The sequence below is a fragment of the Primulina huaijiensis genome, chromosome 18, assembly GCF_012295235.1.
Source record: "Primulina huaijiensis isolate GDHJ02 chromosome 18, ASM1229523v2, whole genome shotgun sequence".
Classification (NCBI taxonomy): domain Eukaryota; kingdom Viridiplantae; phylum Streptophyta; class Magnoliopsida; order Lamiales; family Gesneriaceae; genus Primulina; species Primulina huaijiensis.
The window spans coordinates 9,788,965-9,806,743 of NC_133323.1; the positions used below are offsets into that span (position 1 = coordinate 9,788,965).

The window sequence follows — 17,779 nt, forward strand, 5'->3', positions numbered from 1 at the left end:
TGAAAATAAGGAGTTTGAGGTGATTTTATACGCCAGGACGTAAATTTTATTGGTATTGGTTTTTCAACAAAAATACGAATGTTTTGGCAACCCGGATAATAAATTCACAAACTTATTTAAACAAAACTATTTTTAAAATTCTAATTAAGCACTAATGGGCCTAATTTGTATGCTTAATGGGCCTAAGTTTAATTAAGTATTTATTTAACTATAAAATATGTTAAACCCTCCCCATTAACACCAAAACACACACAGACCTCCCCCAATACAAACAAAACTCTCCCCTCCCCAACAAACCACACCACACGTGACTTTTCTAGGGAAGCCACTAAAAGATTGAGGAAAAATTCAGCAAGCCTCTCCGCCGTCGTCCCTCGAATCGCCGCAACGTTTTCGTGCGTATTAAATACAAAGGCACGCCTTAATATCCTTTTTCTCATCTTTCACACCATATTATGTGTTTGATACATGATTGCATGAAAAACATGACGCAACTTTTATATTTTCGTTTTTATGGCTATACATGCACAAAACTAGTGTTTTCATCTTTTAAAACTCCTCATAACGATGCACAAGGGGGCTGCCATGGTAGGGGTACTTGAAGGGATGTTTTTCCACATGTTTAAGGGTCCCTAGGTGTATGTTTAAAGGCTGAAAAAAATAGGGAAGGAATGAAAACGAAAATAGACTCCTTAAGGGAAATGACTCTTCGACTAGGAGTCTTTGAGGGTCACGACTGCTAGCTGCGTTTAGGGAGGGTTCACTAAACTTAAGTGGGCTGCATAGGAGGGATGGGTAGAGGCTGGACATGGTGGTTAAGGGCTGGAGGCGAAGCTAGCCTAGGTTTGAATCATATTAGGACTAGGACTCTTGTGCTGAAAAATTCAGTAGCTTCCTAGGCATGTTCAAGGGACTTAATGAGTTGGAATTTTGTTGTATATGGGTTAGTTAGGTGTTTTTAAGCTTTGGTCCAAGTTTGGTAAGTTTTGGTTAAGTTTCAAGTCCACACGAGTCAAAACCAAGGTGTAAGTCTAAGTTTAAAAACGAATCGATGAATTTAACGAAAAGCGTAGTTTTAAGCTTTATAAAATTATGAAAAATTAGGTTTAAGCTTAAATAATTATTAAAAGTCTAATTTTTTAATTTGGGAATTTTATATTAAGGTTTGGTTTAATTCGGGATTAAAACGCAGTAATACGTCTTATTTAAATATTAATTTAAAAGTCGTCGATTTAAGACAAATAAAAATATGGAAAAATTCATGTAGGCTTAAATAATTATTTAGGACATGTTAGAGTTAATGGAATTCAGAAAAAGTCAAAAACGTGAAATTTTACGTCTAGTGGTAAAACGGTCTTTTCACTCCTAAAAATTTGTAAACGTCATGACAGTGTCCTGAATGCTGTTTTATATGCTAATATGATTATTTTAAATGTTTATGGATGTTTTCATGATTTAATATGCCAAAAATTTTATTTTAAATGTGTATGATTTAAATGTTTACTTTAAAGGTTTATGATGTTAAAATGTTTATTTTAAAAAATTTATGGCTTGTTAAAGATTTTTATATGTTAAAATGTTTATTTTAAAATTTTTATTGATTTTGGGTATGTTAAAATGTTTATTTTAAAATGTTTATGGATTTTTATATGTTAAAAGGTTGGTTTTAAATGTTTCTGAATTTTTATATGTTAAATTATGATGTTTAAATGATTATGGATTTTTATGATTTGATATGGAAATTAAAATACATGTTGCATGCTTGGTTTCGAAAAATAAAAATGATACGTATATGCATGATTTTTATTATGTAATGATAACGTGTTGAAGGACGTGAAGGGATTGTGACAAATACGATGATATGTTGGAGATATCGTGAGGGTTATAGTCCCATTGGGAGCCCGACGATCGTATTTCATTGGATACGGATATGTAAATGTATATGATGATATGCTTTGTGATAACGTGAGGAGAAAATGCCCCAGAGGGAGCTCATTTTCGGGAGAAGGCCCCAAAGGGAGCTAATGCGTGGGAAAGGGCCTCAGAGGGAACCCATCTATGGGAGAAGGTCCCCCAAGGAGCCCCGACGATCGTATTTCCATATTATAAGGATAGGCCAAGGCCCAGTTGACCGGTGAGAGTGTTGTTGGTGTCCCCGCCGCCCAATACTGTGGTTACATGTAGATGGATCCATCGCCCAATACATTTAAGAATACGAGTCACAATCACGATCTGAATTCAACAGACACGAACATGAATATGAACATGAATATGAATATGAATATGGATACGAATATGGATATGAATATGAATATAAATAAGTTTATGTCGATATGAAAATGTTTATGAAAAGATTATGAAAATGTTTTTATTTAAAGTTTACGCATCATGAAAATGTTCATGAAAATGGTTATGTTTAAAGTTTATGCATCCTCATGAAAACAATATTTTAAGTACAAATATTTTTCACTGTTGTATGTGATTTGTATACGTATTATGTTGTTATCAAGATTATGATGTGTTGAGTCTTTAGACTCACTAGGTGTGATTGATGCAGGTGATTAGTATAGTAATGTTTATGGAGGTCTTGATGGTTGACTTTGTTGGACTGAAGGTGTACATAACCCGAGGACCGACGCTAGTTTACCGCACTAGTTATGATTTATGATTTTAAGTTATGTTAAAAATATTCTATGATTTTTATTTATGTTATGAGTGGTTTTTGAGAAGTTATAGTATGTGCTATACTTTTCAAATAATGTTTTCAGGGTTGGTCAAGTGTTTGATGATTTTACGATTTAAACTATTTTTCTTTGATTTTAAATGGTAGTTGGATATTTTATTTTAAAAATGGTGTCAAGGTATTTTTAAATATATATATATATGTATATTTTGATTTATGGAGATTAAGGAGGGAAAAAAATTTCTAGCACATTTTAAGAAAACGAATAGCAGACGTTTCAGTTGGTATCAGAGCCGATCTCTCCTAGTACGGTGTGGTTCGGGGACAAACCAAGCGGAAGCTGGTGGGCATGTGAGGCCCGGGGTCGAAGAGGGAGGTGGTTATCGCCGGTGCCATGAGGTTGCACGGACAATGAGCGGCTCCTGGCAGGCTTCTAGGCGGAGGGAACATGAATGAACCGATCTTACACTGGAAGGAGAGGGATTCCGAGACTGTTCAATGTAATGGACTGTACAGTTGAAGAGAGCTTAAAAGATTTGATATGTATTACTCATACCACGAAGGTGCATCTTCTTTCCGGTAGCTCATCACATAATAACTCTAAAATTAAGCGTGCTTGACTTGGGGCAATTCTGGGATGGGTAACCTCGTGGAAAGTTTCCTAGGGTGCGTGTGAGTGAGGACATAAGCACGCTGGAAAGACTCGTCTTGGTACAGTGAGGACAGTCGTCGAACCTGGGGCGTTTCAGTTGGTATCATAGCAATGGTTCTGTAAAGGGTTGTGCCACCATCAGTGCCGGGAAGCTCAGTCGTCAAGCCTCAAACTTGTAAGTTTACATGCTTTATATGATTTTATGATGTTACCTGCATAAGTACATGAATTATATATTCACGTCAGATGTTTAATAGCTTTATGATAATATATAATTTATATGCTTTGGAATTTTTATAAGTGATACGATATAAAATAAGAAATTATTTGATTTTTACACATGTTGGTTTTATGATGGAATTGGACTATATTGATTTTTGGGTTTTAGTATTGACATTATAATTTTGGGCCATAAGTTAATCGTGAATATTATGAATGTCTTTGGGACACGTAGATTTTCTAAGAAAATATTTATGATTCATGGTTACTAGTTGAATTAATTTTGAGAATCACTCATAAGTAATAATTATTCGAGGACTGCGATTATCTTTGAAAGTAAAAAAATGTATAAATTGGGATTTTAAGTTTGACGAAAGGTAAGATTGGTTATAGGAATTGATTTTTGGTAAATAAGTTTAAAATTATCGATATTTTGTCATGGAAAAATCATAGAAGAGAATTAAGAATGTCAAAAACTTATGGGTTAACTGTAGGAATTTTGAAATTAAGGATCAAATGTGATGATTTTTGAGGAAATTAAGAATTGATTTTGCAATTTATAAAGAATTTGGGGACTAGTTTAACAATAAGTGGGAATTGAATGTGTTAAATGATAAGAATTTTCGATGATTTAAACTTTTAAGAATATTTGGAACCTTGGGATATTTTGGTTATAATGTTATAAAGAATGTTAATCAATGATTTTTAAGGGTGAATCAATATTATGCTTGAAAAAATCTAAGCGTTAACGGATGCGTTTGGGATTTTAATGTTGAATTAAGATAAGTTGATGAATATTTTTGGTATAAAATAAGGAAAGTAATATATGATAAGTAAGGTTATCCATCTTTTAATATTGTGAATTGTAAGAAAATTGAAATTCGAGGTTATAATACTAATAGCACTAAGTCATTTGGGTCTTTTTAATTTGCGATTTGAAAATAAGGATTTAGAAAGAAAATTTAATTGGGATCAAGGAGACGTAAGGACATTCTAGAACTTAAGTTTTATCAGAGTAGCGCAGGGAAAGCGTGGATTTTTGGGATACTAGAACTGAGACTAAACTTTGGGTTATCGAGGATAAGCGAATTTCGAGAACGAAATTCCATTTAAGGGGGGAAGATTGTAACGCTCCGAAAATTTAATAAGTCCACGCGAACCACATGCACGAGTTATTAAATTCCTTTGTATTTTAATTAAATATTTTAATTGTATGAATTAATTATGTGGTGCATATTGACATGTTTAAAAATATATTTTTCTACATTGTTGCATTAAAAAGTATTTTTAAGGATTATTCGAGTTGCGATCGAGGAACGGAGACCGATGGCTGAAAATTGTAAAACGTTTTTATTAAAATAATTGTTTTGATTATTTAAAGTAAAGGTGATGTTTTTTCTTATTTTTGAAAATAAGGGGTTTTGAGGTGATTTTATACGCCGGAACGTAAATTTTATCGGTGTTGGTTTTTCAACAAAAATACGAATGTTTTGGCAACCCGGCTAATAAATTCACAAACTTATTTAAACAAAACTATTTTTAAAATTCTAATTAAGCACTAATGAGCCTAATTTGTATGCTTAATGGGCCTAAGTTTAATTAAGTATTTATTTAACTATAAAATATGTTAAACCCTCCCCATTAACACCAAAACACACACAGACCTCCCCCAATACAAACAAAACTCTCCCCTCCCCAACAAACCACACCACACGTGACTTTTCTAGGGAAGCCACTAAAAGATTGAGGAAAAATTCAGCAAGCCTCTCCGCCGTCGTCCCTCGAATCGCCGCAACGTTTTCGTGCGTATTAAATACAAAGGCACGCCTTAATATCCTTTTTCTCATCTTTCACACCATATTATGTGTTTGATACATGATTGCATGAAAAACATGACGCAACTTTTATATTTTCGTTTTTATGGCTATACATGCACAAAACTAGTGTTTTCATCTTTTAAAACTCCTCATAACGATGCACAAGGGGGCTGCCATGGTAGGGGTACTTGAAGGGATGTTTTTCCACATGTTTAAGGGTCCCTAGGTGTATGTTTAAAGGCTGAAAAAAATAGGGAAGGAATGAAAACGAAAATAGACTCCTTAAGGGAAATGACTCTTCGACTAGGAGTCTTTGAGGGTCACGGCTGCTAGCTGCGTTTAGGGAGGGTTCACTAGACTTAAGTGGGCTGCATAGGAGGGATGGGTAGAGGCTGGACATGGTGGTTAAGGGCTGGAGGCGAAGCTAGCCTAGGTTTGAATCATATTAGGACTAGGACTCTTGTGCTGAAAAATTCAGTAGCTTCCTAGGAATGTTCAAGGGACTTAATGGGCTGGAATTTTGTTGTATATGGGTTAATTAGGTGTTTTTATGCTTTGGTCCAAGTTTGGTAAGTTTTGGTTAAGTTTCAAGTCCACANTTTAGGGAGGGTTCACTAGACTTAAGTGGGCTGCATAGGAGGGATGGGTAGAGGCTGGACATGGTGGTTAAGGGCTGGAGGCGAAGCTAGCCTAGGTTTGAATCATATTAGGACTAGGACTCTTGTGCTGAAAAATTCAGTAGCTTCCTAGGCATGTTCAAGGGACTTAATGGGCTGGAATTTTGTTGTATATGGGTTAATTAGGTGTTTTTATGCTTTGGTCCAAGTTTGGTAAGTTTTGGTTAAGTTTCAAGTCCACACGAGTCAAAACCAAGGTGTAAGTCTAAGTTTAAAAAAGAATCGATGAATTTAACGAAAGCGTAGTTTTAAGCTTTATAAAATTATGAAAAATTAGGTTTAAGCTTAAATAATTATTAAAAGTCTAATTTTTTAATTTGGGAATTTTATATTAAGGTTTGGTTTAATTCGGGATTAAAACGCAGTAATACGTCTTATTTAAAGATTAATTTAAAAGTCATCGATTTAAGCCAAATAAAAATATGAAAAAATTAAGGTAGGCTTAAATAATTATTTGGGACATGTTAGAGTTAATTGAATTAAGAAAAAGTCAAAAACGTGAAATTTTATGTCTAGGGGTAAAACGGTCTTTTCACACCTAAAAATTAGTAAACATCATGACAGTGTCCTGAATGCTGTTTTATATGCTAATATGATTATTTTAAATGTTTATGGATGTTTTCATGATTTAATATGCCAAAACTTTTATTTTAAATGTGTATGATTTAAATGTTTACTTTAAAGATTTATGATGTTAAAATGTTTATTTTAAAATGTTTATGGCTTGTTAAGGATTTTTATATGTTAAAATTTTTATTGATTTTGGGTATGTTAAAATGTTTATTTTAAAATATTTATGGATTTTTATATGTTAAAAGGTTGGTTTTAAATGTTTCTGAATTTTTATATGTTAAATTATGATGTTTAAATGATTATGGATTTTTATGATTTAATATGGAAATTAAAATACATGTTGCATGCTTGGTTTCAAAAAATCAAAATGATACGTATATACATGATTTTTATTATGTGATGATAATGTGTTGAAGGACGTGAAGGGATTGTGACTAATACGATGATATGTTAGAGATATCGTGAGGGTTATGGTCCCAGTGGGAGCCGACGATCGTATTTGTAGAGGCCTAAAAATCCGTACTTGAAAATTTGCGGAAAATTTAAAATTTTTCTTTTAAATAAGTTACATTGCCTCATTCATAATTGAACTGATAAATAAAGTTTGATGTTCAAAGTAGCAGCGGAAGAAATTAACATTTTTGCGAAATAAATCTCAAAATTTTGTATTTTTACACGTAATATAATTAATTAACATAATTAAATATCCTGTGGATTGGATCACTCCCAGGCTCGCTGCAACCTAAATATGCCATGATGAATATGCAATAGTTTTAAAATGTACAACTATGCAATTAAACCCGAAAGTGCGACAATTACGTCCAACGACTCCGTATTTAATCATGACCCCGAACCAACCCGAACCAACACTGAACTAACATGTAGTCATGATTAAAATACGCCCAAAATGATGAAATAATGCTCCAAAAATGGTGAGGATCGAAATCTAGGTGAAATGGAGGCCAAAACATGAAACGCTCTTTCGAGAGTCAATTTGGCACATCGCACCGTAAATTCTCGTACGACCTCAAAAACGATCCGAATCACAAACGGCCAAAAACATGACCTTCCTAACTTGATGAGGCACTGTCCAGTCTAAGGCCATAGGCTAAAAGCCAACCGAGAACTCGAAACACGCCTGAGAGCAACAGGACCACTTGCTGTCAAATTACAGCAGCTGTGCAATCGCATTTCTTGTGTCGTTTTCGAGACTAAAAGCCATTGGGGCTTGAACCACCGACCAGATACTCTTACCAACATCCCAAGGAATGATTTGAACCATGGCTAAGGGCCCTAGGCCAGCCACAATTCGCACCATTCCAGCAAACATCAGAAAACTCCAACCGAGAACATTCATACATGCGTGTGTAGTGTTGTGTTTCATCTGCTGTCTCGTGCCATTCCAGTGGCCATTTGATTGACCATGGCACGATCTAGACATCTAGGGGTATGGTATGAACCGTGGTTAAGGGCGATAGGCCAACCAAGATCCACACCATCCCACCAAATTAGAAACACACATGCTGTCAAAATGAGAAGCCGAAGGGGGGCTGGGGCTGTTCTTGCACTTTTAATTAAAAACCGATGCACCATGGACCAAGCCTCCAAAAGGGCAACTTAGTCACGTCTTAGACATACTAGGGAAGTGTTCTAACCATGGCTATAGGCCCCTAGGGCAGCCATGATCAGAAACTTTTCCCTTTGACAGCAAACTGAATTTTCGAAACTCATATGGACACAAATGGGGAGTTGCTGTCAATTTCGGATTCTATCATGCATGGGGCTTGTTTGAATGGACCAACAAGGTCTTAATGCATCCTAATACATGTCTAAATGTCGCCTAGTGAGCCTGGAGTCGAACCATCCACCTGAAACAACAAAACAAGAGAAACCGTGAAGCTTGAAATGGGAACCGAAAATCTGCATGTTGCATTTTCTGAAATTCCTTAATGTGTTTCGGTTTTAACATGGAAATGATGATCATGAAATGAAAAAATTTGATAGTAGGACTTGATTGAAGATTCAAGGAAGAACATATGCATGCCTGGTTTCGTTTGAAATAAAAACGAAAGAATGAGACGACACGGCGCGGAGGAGGTGGATCACTTTCTTTTCTTGCTTCCTTGCTTTCGATTTTTCTCTCTTCTTTTAATCTATGAACCTCACGGTTTTATGGCTCTGAATTTCGGTGGAGAGGGGGGAATAATATTGGTTAGGGGAGTGAGGGGATGGTTGCAAAATATAGGGAACAAATCAAGACCAAGTCTCCACCATTTTGAATTTTGAATTTTTGATGGCTATCAAACATTTGTTGGTGTCTTGTTGGAGGTGGTGGCCGATTATTCTAGGCTAGGAATAGGTTAGGATATGGCTTATTAATTAATTAATTAGGGTGAATTAATAATTAAAAGGTTAGCATGCTAAACTTAACAAAGAATGGGTCAAAGATGATGAGTTGGCAAGGCAATACTTAATCATCTAGGGGGCCGAAATTCAACAAAAAAATGAAGGGGAAAATGTTGCTTATTTAGTAAATTTTTATCCCTTGAAAGCCTTACCTATCTTTTAAATAATTTAGTGAATTAACCCCTTAATTATTGGAACTTAAATGAATTAATTTTCTTCTCACCTCAAGTTGTATAAATAATTCCTTAAACCTTCATATTAACTTAAATTAACTTACTTGCTAGCTAAAATAAATCCTGGAAATGTTTTCTGAATCTTAAATTTTATTTTAAAGCTCCAACTCCAGTCCGGCCTCACTGAACTAACTGAAATGCTAAAAATTAAACTGCTACGAAAAATAATTAAATTTAAATACTCATGCAATAAATATCATTTTAATTTAAATACTAGAATTATGCATGGCTTATACGTAGTCTAAGTTACGGGCTCTACAGTATTTCCTTGGATACGGATATGTATATGTATATGATGATATGCTTTGGGATAACGTGAGGAGAAAAGGCCCCAGAGGGAGCCCATTTTCGGGAGAAGGCTCCAGAGGGAGCCCATGCGTGGGAAAAGGCCTCAGAGGGAACCCGTCTATGGGAGAAGGCCCCCGAGAGAGCCCCGACGATCGTATTTCCATATTATGAAGATAGGCCAAGGCCAGTTGACCGGTGAGAGTGTTGCTGGTGTCCCCGCCGTCCAATACTGTGGTTACATGTAGATGGATCCATCGCCCAATACGTTTAAGAATACGAGTCACAATCATGATCTGAATTCAACAAACACGAACATGAATATGAACATGAATATGGATACGAATATGGATATGAATATGAATATAAATAAGTTTATGTCGATATGAAAATGTTTATGAAAAGATTATGAAAATGTTTTTATTTAAAGTTTACGCATCATGAAAATGTTTATGAAAATGGTTATGTTTAAAGTTTATGCATCCTCATGAAAACAATATTTTAACTACAAATATTTTTCATTGTTGTATGTGATTTGTATACGTATTATGTTGTTATCAAGATTATGGTGTGTTGAGTCTTTAGACTCACTAGGTCTGATTGATGCAGGTTATTAGGATAGTAATGTTTATGGAGGTCTTGATGGTTGACTTTGTTGGACTGAAGGTGTACATAACCCGAGGACCGACGCTAGTTTACCGCACTAGTTATGATTTATGATTTTAAGTTATGTTAAAAATATTCTATGATTTTTATTTATGTTATGAGCGGTTTTTGAAAGGTTATAATATGTGCTATACTTTTCAAATAATGTTTTCAGGGTTGGTCAAGTGTTTGATAATTTTACGATTTAAACTATTTTTCTTTGNATCATATTGATTCTACAACTCGGGAGAGGGATTAGAATTATGGATCATTAGAGACATATCGTTAAATTTTTATACTGTTCGTAAGGCGTATGACTTTAGCGGGGCTTAGGCAAGATCATCATTTGCATATATCATTTGAACTTATATTTTTATTAGGAATGTTTGAATCGAAGTTTGAATGATACACTTTATTCTTCAATTGGGAAATAGAGAATAAAATAATTAAGTGTTCTTGGTTATTAAATAAATTGAATTCATGAATATAAATTCAATCAGGAATAGTTATCGTGGGAATTAAGTGAAATCGTTTCTCTAAATATTTTCTCTCATTAATATTTGCTCAATTCGGTTTGATTAATATTTATTATCAATTAATTCGTTTTCAGTAAACTAAACCTCTTATTAATTCTTCTAGATAAAATTATGACTATTTTAATTACAAACACTGATATACTTTTATATATACACTCATTGTGAGAACGATATTTTATTCTCTTATATTAAAACTTGACAACCGTGTGCTTGCGGACAGAAAATACGCAACATTAGTTCTATTAATTGGGTCGGACTAATTTTGAACCGCAACATTGCTTATCACTGTTGACCAAAATTTATGGAATTATCCACTTTGGTTTCTCGTCAAAATTAATGAGTTTACTATATTGAGTTCAAAATTTATTTTTAGCACAAACATATATGCAAGTAAATTTTTTATCAGGTAAAACTATAATGAAGTTTCTTTTATTTTATAGTAAAATATCTCTAGCTTACAAATATGGTATACATCATGTAGATATTTAATAATTCAAAGACAGAAAGCATGAATGTTAGGATTGAAATAGAATTTAAAGGAGGTGAATAAACCCTATTAAAATATTTTACAAAACTTGACCTAACTTTAATGTAAAACCCTTACTTGAATGGCTAGACATAATTGGACCAATAAATGAATTTTGAGTATGGAAACGATCTGGCTAGACTAGTGAAATAATATATATTCAATGCAAACAATCAATTAACACATTTAGACAAATAAATATAAAGACCGAAGTAAGTGGGTAAATTAAATAAACAAGATTTTATTGATGTTCGGAGAATAACTCCTACTTCACTCTTTCTCAATTTAGGAATGAATTCACTAAAAAGCTTTGATTAGTACAATTTTTATATAACTCACTTCGATTAAGACTTATGAGTGCCTAAATCAAAACTCTTAGTGACAACTCAACAAACTCTGGCTGTTTAAGAACCCTCGATTCACCAGAAACAACAAACTTTTCAATAGGTGGCATTGAACATCTAGAGTTGATAGGATAACACAAGTTGATATTTGATGATCCGATAAGAACATGTAAGTGTGTGCTAGGTGAGCGACTTGATATTTGAAAGAATAAGTGTACACGAGATATTGTATATTACAGATTGTGAATGCCCAAATCTTCTTTTTTTGTGGTTTTGTAGTTCTGAATCTGCATATTTATATACAGTCTTCCAACGATCGGAAAATATTTCAACAATCATCTGTACTAATTTCCGACAGAGTGGTATTGTAAACTTCTCTTTATCGTAAACTACATTAAATTCTCATTTAATTCTTCTTTACATTTTACGACTTTGACTCTTTTATCTTATGAAACATTGATTGAATTTTGGTATTTTGGAAAACATTTATGTGAATCGGGAGTTGGTAGGATATTGTACGTGATATTTTATGTGATAGCATAGAACAAAGTGAGTTTATTGTATCCATCTTGAAAGTGTGACCAGTTGGTTTGGGATTAGAGTTGAACGATTTGACTCTGAATACATTTTAATAAAGTGGTCCAGTTGAAAGAAAATATAGGTGATGATGATATGATGTCCACAGCTTGAGCGGCTTGACTTGTCCAGCAACTATAAATATGTAAATACATAAGAATGTTAGTTTGACCTGAAACAACTCGATATTTTTTGGTAATAATGGTTTTTTTTATTACCAAAACTTAAGAATATTTGTTAAACTAACAATGAAAATATCAATTGTTAATAATATCATTAAATCATGTATTTTGTAAAATATATGTTAATTAGTAAAAGATGTTGATGTATATAAAGACTATATGAAATCGTTTGGTGGATCAGATCGCGCAGCAACTTTACACCTTACACTTCACCATATTTTTACTGTTCCTCTCCCGGAGCCAAACAGAGCATTAAACGCGCTTTCGAGTTTCAAAATAAAGCACTACAGTAAAACCCAAAAAAATCAATTTTTCCGAGAACCAAGACTGCACTTTCGTATCAATCATTTTGCTCCGGTGGAGTCCGAAGGGCGGATTGGAAAAAGCTCTTCCTATGGCTGGGTAATCTCTTTGATCCCTTTTTCTGTTTTGTATGTGCCCACATTTGAGTGAAGACTTTTTTTTAGTAGAATCATTGCTTGGTAGATGCGATAATAGGCATATTTTCTTTGTTTATGCTTGAATCTTGTGGTTAAGTTTCATCGCGATTCTTACAGTGGGTTCCCTTTTGCTGCGTTATGCTAAATTCACCATTTTTATTGTGAAATTCTTTTGACCAACTGTTTGCGTGAAGTTTCGATTTTTGTTGGCGTTAGTTGAATCTTGAAGTCAATACTGCGTTGGGTTCTTATTTAGTGACAAAGGGAGTTGTTTCGCATTTTGGGTTGGTTTTTTTGTTTTGTTTTGATGGGATGAAGTGCTTTGATTGTTGGTAAATTTATTGTATTTCTTTCTGACATAAATGATGATTTTGTAGTATTCAAAATGCCTACGTTTTCATTATCGTATGATTATTTTCCGAGGGGCAGTGGACTTTCAAAGTGTGGACTGTAAGATTTACATGTCTTCAGCATTGTGGAGATATGCGTTTGTGTAGTTTAATTAAAGAACTGATGATGTTGTGGTTAAATTTTACTGAGAATTGTTGTAACTATGTCCACGACGGGTTTCGTACCAATACAATCTCTACAAACTGTTATCTGAAAATACTTTATTTGGTTTTTATTTTAGAATAGTTAGAAGTTTTATGGCCTAACATTTTTTTTATAGAAAAGGGAAACATTTTGAATTCTGTAAATGGTCAAATATTTGAATGTTTGCGAAAATATGGCCAGACTACTGTTTTTTTCTTACATTATTTGCATCTGCGAGTGATTAGAGTTATTGCCATGATCGGAAGGACTGTGTTTTTCCGGTCAACGGTGATTGGTCCCTTTCTGGTTTTTGGAATTCCAGGTGCTCAATTATCAACATTTAATTGAGGAATTTTTTTCTGGGTAATTGAAAGGGAAGTACTATTGAATTGGCATGAATTAAAATGAGAACTGAAAAAGTTGAAGAGTCAGTAGGCATGGTAATATTTTATAAATACCTCTCTTGGAAATAAAATTTACATTAGTGAAAGGAGGTGCATCATCTGTAGATTTCTGTAAAAAGAAACAGGAGCATTCAATTTGGGAATGAGGGACTGTCTTCCAGTAAACTGTATTACTGTATTAGTGTGATGGAATCCTTTGTTTAAGATTATTGTGTTCTTTCAATGACGTCTCAGTAAGTTTTGCATCTTGCTCTTGCTGTTTGGTATCACATCAAGAGTCAAGACTATACAATGTGTAGAAGCCATCTTCTTTCTCATGCTGGTTCTTGGAGAAGTTCACGATTTCTTACCTTTTGCGTATCTTGCAGGCCATCATGGTTGGTCGACCCCAACAGAATTGCCACTAAAATTAGGAGTGCATCCGGTAAGTGTGATCCGCTAAAAGTCAGCTGGAGTAGCAATCCAACAAAATCTTGCCCAAACTGCCAATTTACGATTGACAATAGCGATGTATGACTCGAAACTCCCTATTCTGTCTTTCCTCTTTATTTGTATACTAATGTCTCTAGGATTATTTTCATGAAATACACGATTTGCAATGGAATACATGTATCTCTTGTTTGATAATATGGCTTCTTCTGGACGAACACATTTACAGATCACTTGAGTGCCATTCTTGTGTATGCTTTCTCATGGAGGATAAAGGCTCTCCAGCCTCTCCCTCCCCATATAGACACTACTCAACGAGAAAGTAGTTGAAAAACTTGTAGTCACATCATACTTAAAATTCTTAATTTGTTTTATGGATTGACTATACTCTTAAAATCAGGCCAGTTTTGTTGTTGATATTCATTGCGTGATAGCTAAGAGGTTATGTGTTGTTACCCAAAAAAACAATCCGATGTTGAATATGTCATGTTGGATATACTTTTTCTGGACTCTGTTCTTTATAGTTCGTGATTGGTGCAAGTTCGTTTTTAAATGAAATTTAACTGCAGGACTTAACTGGAGATGAACGCTATTGTTTTTAAATGAAATTTAGACTATTCAGATTTGACTGGCATTTATAACATTTTGTGATTCATCTTTCTATGTAAATAAAAGAACAGGAATGCTCAAATCTTTGGTCCTTCTATGTATAGCAATATTATATTAGCCATTAAAATGGACGAGTAAGAGTATTGACCGAGTCATCATTCATTTCTTATATAGGTTGCTCATGAGTGGCCAGGATTACCCAGTGGTGTAAAATTTGATCCATCTGATCAAGAAATAATGTGGCACTTACTCGCTAAAGTTGGTGTCCATAATATGAAACCTCATCCTTTCATCGATGAATTTATTCCTACTGTCGAAGAAGATGATGGAATTTGTTATACACATCCTCAAAATTTACCTGGTAACACTACAATATATCGTTCTCCATCTGTTTCTTGATTTTCTTTCTCTTAGTCTTAGTTTGTTTGTTTTTAGCCATAATCGCTTCAAAATATTATGGCACTTTCAGGTGTGAAACAAGATGGAAGAGTTTCACACTTTTTTCACCTAGCGATCAAAGCTTACAATACTGGAACACGAAAGCGTCGGAAAATACATGGCGATGATCTAGGAGATGTTCGTTGGCATAAGACTGGCCGCACAAAGCCTGTTTTCTTGGATGGCGTACAAAAAGGATGCAAGAAGATTATGGTTCTGTATATAAGCCCAGTTCGAGGTGGAAAGGCAGAGAAGACGAATTGGGTGATGCATCAATATCACCTCGGGACAGGGGAAGATGAAAGAGAGGGGGAGTATGTTATCTCGAAAGTGTTTTACCAGCAGCCACAAGGCAAGCAGAGCGAGAAAATCGAAGAAGATATTTCCGAAGGTATTGAAGCCATGATTACTAAAGTGGATCCTGTTACACCCAAGTTGGTGACTCCTGAACCTCCTTGTACAGAAAGTAGACTCTCTAGCCTTGAGCCCGAACAGGAGTCTACGCTTCATGTAGCACAGGTAAGTCTGACTTTCTATCATGGCCATAACTATTTTTTTGCATTACTGGCTATTTGGTGAAGCATGGGAGTTTACTTTGGTGTATTGTTAATATAGATGCCATTATGTTATCTTCCTTTAGGAAATGCTATAATTCGAATTCAAGTTGTTGAGTTTTTGGATATTTTTTCTCCATTGTCATCCTCAATCTATGTTATCTGTCAGCGGTTGATTTTTCCTGTTAAATACATCGAATGGCTTATCATTATATTGAAAGCTGTAGATCCTAAATCATTCAACTATTCAAACACCACATTTTGATGGGTGTACCACGAAGACTGCCTCATAAAACAATCAGGCGTATCGTTGCTCCCATTGTATCTTACCTCTAAAAACATGATAAATTCATTTGTGTTGGTTGGAGCACAACTTGGTCGAGATGATCTCTCTCATGTCTGTTAATTTATTTGTCCATCTGCGCTTTTCTCTCATTTTCAACTTCTGTTTTGTTATAGTTATATGGGGCTCACATGCTTGAAGAGGAGGAAACTTCTGAGCCTTCCAGTGATCAAATTCACAATAATATGGATATTCAAACTGATCAACTAGGGAACGAGGATGATGAGGCAGCTGCTGAAGACAAATGGTGGGAAAATGAGTCACAGTTTTTGCTTAGTTCTCAGCAACTGGTAGAAGGGCTATCTTTGTGCGACGAACTTCTGCGAAGCCAATCCCCTGATAGGGATGAAATTGCAGATGTACAAGCACTGAATACCAAGCCCCGTCTTTCTGATTATGCTCGTCTAGGGCCTGAGCATTTGAAGAGGGATCTAGAGGCATGCCAAGTTTTGATTCCTGATCCTGCTAACATAGAGCTTGACAGGCCTCCCGATTTCCGGTTGAGCCAACCTTTGGTTCATCATCCTGCTAACATAGAGCTTGAGACGCCTCCTGATTTCCGGTTGAGCCAACTTTTGGTTCCTGATCCTGCTAACATAGAGCTTGAGACGCCTCCTGATTTCCGGTTGAGCCAAATTTTGGTTCCTGATCCTGCTAACATAGAGCTTGAGACACCTCCTGATTTCCGGTTGAGCCAACTTGTAAGTTTTTCGCCGTCTACTCAAGAGTTCTTCCTTAATGCAGCTCGCTTTCATAGTTCATGTTGTAATTCGAAGACTTGTGCAGGAGTTCGAATCACAGGACAGTTATGTTGCGTGGGGCGGAAGCGTAATAGGAGGCAAGACAATCAATTAGAACTTGAACTGAACACTGTCATCAAAGAAATGGTAGCTCACCACCTTTTGTGAAGCTTTTGACTTGCTAAACGAACGTATTTGTATTGAATGATGTCTCGTTTTGTTGCAACTGCTGCTTGAACAATTCTCGGGGTATCATTTAAACTTTTTTTGCATGAAACTGGTCATCAGTTGCTCCAGGTGTGGTCCTCATTGTGGCCGGTGCTCTATCAACTGGATTGACATTTCTGCAGTTGGTTGTGTATATTATCTGATATTTTTCGTTGCCTTCCCATTAACACACGATATGCTTATCATCGTAAACCCTATATTTTCATGTTTATCTGACAATTATATTTCAACCTTGTTGAAATCCAACGTTATTCGCATTTCTTCTCTACTTTTCTCTTGATCACACTCCCCAAGAAATGGCCACCACCCTATATGAATAAAAGAATAAAACCAAGGCAACTAAATACATACCAAAAATGAAAAAACCCTCAAAATTTCCTCACCTAAAATTTTCAAACAAGGGACTTAAATGTTCTACAACCCTCGGTAGGCTGGTTTGTCATCCCTTTCGACCCTCGCGTTGATCTGATCCAAATACAAAATCGGTGTTAGGACAATTTGTATTTTAATTATAATTAGGCTCGACACATGCACAAACTCATATTTGGAACACAAGAATCACTTGTCTACATCTTTGCAACTCGGATGATCATACCTAAAAGCCAAAAACATTATTCAAACATCGTACTATCTCATATATACTTTCCTCTCATTATTTCAGGATGAGTGGAGTGATGTTTATGTTGGATCTCGATTTTCTCGTGCT

At 35.0% G+C, this 17,779-nt stretch overlaps 1 protein-coding gene across 1 annotated transcript; it reads left to right on the forward strand.

Annotated features, from left to right (window-relative positions):
* The first annotated feature begins 12,589 nt into the window (after positions 1 to 12,589).
* LOC140964564 (SUPPRESSOR OF GAMMA RESPONSE 1-like) lies at positions 12,590 to 17,218 on the forward strand. The gene is made up of 6 exons (XM_073424433.1): positions 12,590 to 12,756; positions 14,101 to 14,242; positions 14,945 to 15,131; positions 15,240 to 15,727; positions 16,222 to 16,806; positions 16,892 to 17,218. Exons 1-6 carry the CDS (start codon positions 12,749 to 12,751, stop codon positions 16,958 to 16,960), a joined length of 1,479 nt encoding a protein of 492 aa, XP_073280534.1. The 5' UTR covers positions 12,590 to 12,748; the 3' UTR covers positions 16,961 to 17,218.
* Positions 17,219 to 17,779: the final 561 nt, after the last annotated feature.